Source organism: Cyanistes caeruleus, chromosome 21 (genome assembly GCF_971803275.1).
Source record: "Cyanistes caeruleus chromosome 21, bCyaCae1.hap1.1, whole genome shotgun sequence".
NCBI classification, from domain to species: domain Eukaryota; kingdom Metazoa; phylum Chordata; class Aves; order Passeriformes; family Paridae; genus Cyanistes; species Cyanistes caeruleus.
The window spans coordinates 8,095,347-8,102,232 of record NC_141721.1 but is presented as its reverse complement, the minus strand read 5'-3'; the positions used below and the strand labels follow the sequence as shown (position 1 = coordinate 8,102,232).

The 6,886-nt window shown below is 48.2% G+C and overlaps 1 protein-coding gene across 1 annotated transcript; it reads right to left on the bottom strand.

The window, feature by feature from the left end:
• Positions 1-415: 415 nt before the first annotated feature.
• On the bottom strand, positions 416-6,746 carry LOC111937972 (lysophosphatidic acid receptor 1-like). The gene has a single exon (XM_086858998.1). It carries the CDS (start codon positions 2,372-2,374, stop codon positions 1,406-1,408), a length of 969 nt encoding a protein of 322 aa, XP_086715124.1. The 5' UTR covers positions 2,375-6,746; the 3' UTR covers positions 416-1,405.
• Between the last annotated feature and the right edge of the window lie 140 nt (positions 6,747-6,886).

Genomic DNA, 6,886 nt, shown 5'->3' with positions numbered 1-6,886 from the left:
CAGGGCTGCTAATCCACCGCCGAGCGCCGCCGGCCAGGCGCGCTTAATCCACCGCCGAGCGCAGCCCTACGCAGGGCATTTTCCGGCGCTACTTGGAGATATTTCCATAAATAGATAAATATAGAGCGATCTATGGATATAGATACATCGAGAGATAGCTCTGCATATGGGGAAAGCAAAAGGGAGTTGAGAGAGAGATGTATACATCGAGATAGGGATAGAGGTATAGATATGGGGATATATAAAATATATAAATAGATGTAGATATGGAGATATAATAGAGAAATACATATATATATTTATAGTGAGAGAGATATAGATAGAAAGATGAGGAAACAACAACAAAGCAAAGAAACTGGAAAGAAGTCCCTGAAAACTCCAAGTGGGTGGGATGAATGTGAGGACATCATCACTGTGGATTTTTATGGAATTTTATTGCTGTGCGTTGATGAAATACCACGGAGCAGCAGCTGAGCAGTGCAGAACCAGAAACATGAGCTGATGTTACAAAAACTATCCAATCCAGGCTTCTAAAGAAGTTTAAACATTGAGATTCTTCTAGGCAATATCCCAGTGTAACTAAGAATAAGCATCCATCTCCACTGGGATCTGACAGAATAATATCTACTAAATAAATACCCAGTAACCAACTCTTTTTGCTTTTGAGAGGGAGGAGTTCAGACCTTTTTCTTTTACAAAACACCTGGTCCTGACATTTTTATTTCTTTTTTTACAGGCAACTTGACTGCAGCTCTGATCCTGAGGAGCCCAGCCAAGGTTTTCACCTGGAACAGTACAAATGTCACAAGCCAGGGACTTGAGTGTGCCCTCAAAAGCAGAAATATGAAAGCACAGCCAAAATATCTCACAAAACCACCTCATCCAGCAATTAAAATTACAGCAGGGAAACCGCTCTGAGTGCCCCTGTTAATAAAGATTCATCCAGCAGTCAAAAGTCACAATTTGACTGACTAAACAAGAAGGTAAAACACTGTTATTCCCCCAGATTCCTGGGAATTTTCCAGCTGTTTCACCCTCTCCAGAGCCACAACCCACACAGAGGGACGTGAGGGCGGCGAGCGCGGCCGCGGCGCAAAGTAAACACCGATAATGGAGTTATTTTTAACTGCAGGGAGAGCAGCTCCCGTTCCCCTTGAACAGGCAGGCAGAGCTTCCCGAGGGACAGGGACAGCGGGGACCCTGCTGGGAGGAGCCACCAGGCCCCATCCTCCATCCCCGGGCTGGTTCTGCAGCCGGGCAGGGAACCATGGAGCTGCCAAGGCTGGGAAAGACCCTGAGATCACCAACCCGCCACATCCACCACCAAACTCCCTCAAGGCCCACGTCCACACGGGTTTTTGAGCCCACCGTGTCCCGCCGTGCGCGTTTGGATCCCTGTTCCTGGTTAGATGTTCTCGATGGTGCAGGCCCGCACGCGGTTGGCCGAGAGGCAGCGCAGCGCCTTCAGCTTGGCCCCCAGCGCCCTGAACTTGAGGGTGTAGAGGATGGGGTTGCCCAGGCAGGTGATGGTGATCAGCATGGCTGTGCAGTTCCTGAAGATGTACACCCCAGGGTAGAGGTCGGTGTGGCAGCGCTGGTTGGCGGCGTCGAAGATGACGCCGGCGAAGAACGGCGCGTAGGACACCAGCGCCAGCAGCCAGATGGAGATGCTGGTCCTGGCCACCTGCGTCTCTGCCGACTTGTAGGTGCCCATGGCTTGGCTGCATGCCTGCATCCTCAGCTTCCTCTTCCTCAGGATGATGATGATCCTCAGGTAGGTGAACAGGGGCACGAGGAAGGCCAGCGCCACGTTGGGCATGGCGATGAAGACGAGGTAGTTGACGCAGAAGGGGCTGTAGAGCACCGAGATGTTCCTGTCTGCGTGCAGGCAGTTCCAGCCCATCAGTGGCAGGCAGCCCAGGAAGAAAGCCAGGACCCAGTTGATGAAGACCACGGCGATGGAGTGGTTCCTGGCCACCCTGAACCTCGTCCTCATGCTCTCGGCCACGGCCAGGTAGCGCTCGATGCCGATGCTCACCAGGTTGTAGATGGTGGATAAGATGGACGTGGTGTAGAGGGCGTAGGGAGCCAGCATGTCCTGGGAGCCGAAGATGGTGATGTCAGGGTTGGTGATGAAGAACATGGAGATCCAGAAGCCGGAGAAGCTGGTGAAGAGGTCAGAGACAGCCAGGTTGCAGAAGAGGATGGAGATGGGCTTGTGCAGGTCCCTGGTGGCCAGGCGGGTGAAGATGACAGTGCAGTTGAAGATGATGGAGGCCACGTTGATGGTCAGCTGGGGGATGCCCAGGGCCAGCACCAGGTAATGACTCCAGATCTTGGTGTAGTTGGCAGAGCAGTTTGGGAACCCATTCATGGTGGGAAACGCTCCAGGCAGCCCCTGATGAGGCCGGCTTTGCTCATCCCATACTCCCCAGGAGCTCCCACCTGGACCCCGGGCACAGAACCACTCCTGACACACAGCTCCTGCTGCCACATCATCATCGTGACGGGGATTAAACTTTAACCAGGTGTGTTTTTAAATATTTGGGTTGCCAGCTCGGGGCTGTGCCGATCACCCGGAGTTGCTAGGATAGCCCAAACTGCAGAACACATTTCCCACACGGATGAGCTGCTGGAAGCAACCTTTGACAAGAAAAAAGCCCGGCCAGGGCTTGGGGAGATGAGGGGTCACAGCTGCAGTTTGAGGTTCTCCGTTCTAAAATGGAGTGAATTCGGCTTTAACTCAGGAATTAATTAGATCAGAAAGGATTAAAGAGTCAGGAAAGGGAGAGCAGAGTTTTGTGGGTTTGGAGGGGGGAGTGTGTGGCTGAGGGAGCTGAAATAAAACATCAGTGCTGTGTCACCAGCCTGGACCCCAGCAGCCCAGAAAATCCCTTTTCCCACTTAATCCTTTCATGGTGACATAGCTAAAACCCAACCAGCATCACTCCCCATGCCTTTGCAACAGGATGTTTTGTGTTTATTTCATCTGGCTTGTTCATTAATAAACCATTACCAACACCGCTGTAGCTTTTCTTTCTCCATCTTTTTAAATGGAAATTATTTTTGAGGACTTTGATTGAAAATACCTGAGACTTGAGGGGAAAAAAAAACTCTGGGGATGCACATTCCATGCTCTCAGCAGAGGGCACTGCTGGAATAAAATACAGGGTACAGTGGGAGCAGGGAGATTTTAAATAGCTGAGCAGTCCAGGTGAGCAGGATAATTATCCAGGTAAAGCCACTTTATTTATTCTGATTCAATTTCCAGTTTATTGTTACTCTGATGAAGGATTCATCTTCACTGGGCACAATTTTCTACCACAACCTTGTCAAGCAGCTCAGCTGAATTTATGGGTTCCCTCATTCAGCACTGATCATTACAGCAGCAATTCCAGGCCCAGAGATGGGAATCTGGGAACTCTGATAGCTCTGCCAAATATAAAATTTAAGAAATGTAGGCTATAATTTTGAGTTTAAAAAGGGGAATTCTAGGGCTTTTTTTCCTATCAAAGTGTATGGAAGTATATTCAGTTTATTGTGCAGTCAGCACCCACAATTTTTGTGTAATAGGAATACTTTATAATTAATTAATACACTTTTTAAGCATGATTATTATACTTCATACAAGTCTAAGTAAGCAATAAATATTTCAGATGGTCACAAGGGAACGATTACATAGAAATAAGGGCTGAGAATTGATCAATCAAGCCTGGGGGTGTATTAACACCCTATGAAATACTCCTCTCCCAGTGTCCCAGATAAACCACCCTTTGTAATCCCAGCTGGGGCAGCCCTGGCAGCCACACCTCTGGTGTGAGGTTGCTGCTGAACAAGGGCCCCACTATTTCTGTCACCTCTGTGCCAGCCCAGCAAATCCTTTCACTCCCAGCAGCAGTGGAGCACAGGACACCGGTGATGAACAGTTCATCCACACAGCAAAATGGCTTTGAAAATACCCTGGTGGCTAAAAATATCTTATCTGTGAATTTGGGCTCCAAAGGGCTCCAGATGCTCCTGAAAATGCTGCTTGAAGTTGCTCTAATTTGAAAATTTGGTGCTCGAGCACAGAACGCTAAACGGTGTGAGATCAGAATGTAATTAAAGTAATATCAAGTGGTATAAATAGCTCTCCACAAAAGATTTGTAATCTGATTTGCCTAATAGAATTGCATACAAATTACCATCATGTTGCTGGATTAAGGGAGACAATAGTGTGGAAGCTGCTTTTTTAGTGGGCTTTAATGTACAGAAACCCCCAGATTTGTTCATTCCAACCCTCTGTGATGCAGCTGGAGCTCCCAAAACCAGATGAAAAACACTTTCAATTTAAAGCCCAAGCTCTTCATGGAACAACCTCAACTCAAGGGCATTTTCCTACTCCCACATTCCAGGAACTGTGCAGCATTCCCTGTACTTACCTCACTGGACACTTGTGAGGAAATTCTTATCTGCATCCATAAATGGGGAAAGAACAATCCCATTGTTTGTTTAAGGTGACATGGGATTCTGGGGAACTCAATCTAATCTCCAGGATCTCAATCTAATCTCCAGGATCTCAGACTGTGTCTTGCTGTGGGCAGCCTTTGATTTATATTTGGTGAGATTTCACCTTCTGCAACATTTCTTTTTTTAGTTCTGTGATTGTATTTACATTTCTTTATCTGAATGCCCAGCTGGTTTTGATGTATGTGTAAGAAATGACCACATTTTGTGGAATTATCTGTTGGTTGTGCCTGTGGGGAAGACAATAACCACTGACCACGCCGAGGAGACTGAGAAAGAGGCTTCAGGCTGAATTTTTAGTGATGATTCAAGTGTGGAAAATCCAGGTGAAAATCAGCCCACAGCCTCAGAATCGCCCCCAGCCACAGCTGTCAGCCTCCAGTGGGACCCACAAGGAGAGGCCCCAGCTGGGACACACCAAAATTGATCCCAAAACAGGGAATTCATCCAGGAGCTGAGCCCCAGCCCTGCAGAGTAACCCTTGGGCAGCTCCTCACCCTGGGGTGAGGCACAGCAGCCCCGAGTCCTCTGTGCTGACAGGGAAACTGGAACTGTGCCTGAAACTCCAGAGGAAAACTGCATCCTTGTGATGGAAAGAGGAATCCCACAGCACAGGGGGGAGAAGAGATGCAGCACGAGCCACGGGAGATTTGGTGTCTCTTGTGAAGTCAGGTGCAGACAGGAAAACCCCAGGAGGATGAGGGATTTATTTCACTGCTCCATTTTCTGTCCCCTGCTCAGTTCCTGAGCCCAGCCCTTGGGAAATGGGATGGTTCTGCTTCCCCCCGGTGTCCCTGTGCTCAGCTTTGTGCTGTCACCCCTGCAGACACCAAACCTGCACCAAAAAATGTCAAGTGGTGTGAGCAGCTCCACAGAATCATTCCATGGATCCAAGTCTGACTGCCACGACCGGAGTATCCCTGTGCCCAGCCTCTCCACGGGCATCACGAGGCCTGAGAGGAAGAAACAGCCAGGAAAGGGAGTAATCCAAATAAGGAGCCTATTTATCCAATTTATGTTTCAATTTATGCAGATTAAAGCCTTCCTTTCTGGAGAGGAAGACACAAATGGGGTGTATGATCTCCTTCCAAGATTTTTCGGAGCTGTTTTGGAAACCCAGAGCTCTGCTCCTCCTCCCTCCAGCCGCTCTCCTGGAGGGGTTTTTGCCTCCCAGGTTTGGAGTGATCCCTTTGGAGAGCCTGTGCTGTCTGAAAGGGAACAAACACCTGGATCCAGGTGTTCCAAAAGCCTCTCCACTGATCAGCTGGGTGTGAGGAAGGCAGAACACACCTCATCCCTGCTCCCAGCTGAATTTCAATCCCGTTCCACGGGATCACCTTGTGCTGGGACAGCATTCCCAGTGCAGCAGAGTCAGGGAGAATCAGAGCCAGCCCACGTTTGCACATGGAAGATGAAGCTTTAATGTTCCTGCTTCAGCAAGAGCCCTGAAATTCCAGATTTCCTGTTCAGAGGTGTGGGAACTCTAAGGAATAAAACGACACCACGCAGCTGAACGAGGAGCACTCGGTGTTTTCTCACTCTGCAGGGTGGGATTCCCAATCACCCACTCACTATCCTGAAACCCATCTGTGTTTGAAATCCCTTGGAAGTGCTTCCCAATCCCAGGGACAGTCTCTGCTGGGTCAGCTCATCTCTGACCAGGCTTTGGACTCCAGCCAGTCTCGCCCTCTCAGCCTTTGTTGCTGTGGCTCTCATGGCCACAAAATAAACACAGTTTATACTGGATTTGATATTCCCCCTTGTCCTTCCCTGCCCTGCAGCTGCCAGGAAAAACCAGCCTGGAATTCAGAGATCTGCTTGATTTTGTGTCATCTCCTCTGGCCAAGATCCTCTCAAGTCTTCAGGTTCAATCTCCAAAAGTCTTTATGTAAAATGCACCCAGTTCTTGATGGCATCATTTGCATCTCAGGGCAGTTTTGGTTTTGAAAAGTGCAAATCCTGAAGTGCAACGATGTCATTGGGAACTGATATCCAAGCACTTGTCAGGGGAGTTTCCTTAGGAAAAAAAAATAAAAATAAGGAGATCAAATTATGCCAGCCCTGCTTAATTAGATGCCAGACTTTAGAAGGAAAGGGGATGTCTTTGCCTGGGTGTGCCTTCACTTTTGAGCTCAAATAAAGGCTTAATTAACGTCACTTCAGTGCAGTTTATTACCACTTTGATAATGACAGGCTGGAAGGTTTCAAAACAAAAAGGAGGAAAAAAAAAGGAAAACAAAAATAAATTAAAATCCTGATTTTTAAGACCAAAATATTTCTAACCCTCAGCTTTTCAGTCTTGAACAGAGGACAGGTATAAAAAAAATTCCAGGGATGTTGGTTCAGCTGCCCAGAGAGGAGCATCCCAAGGAAAGAGCAG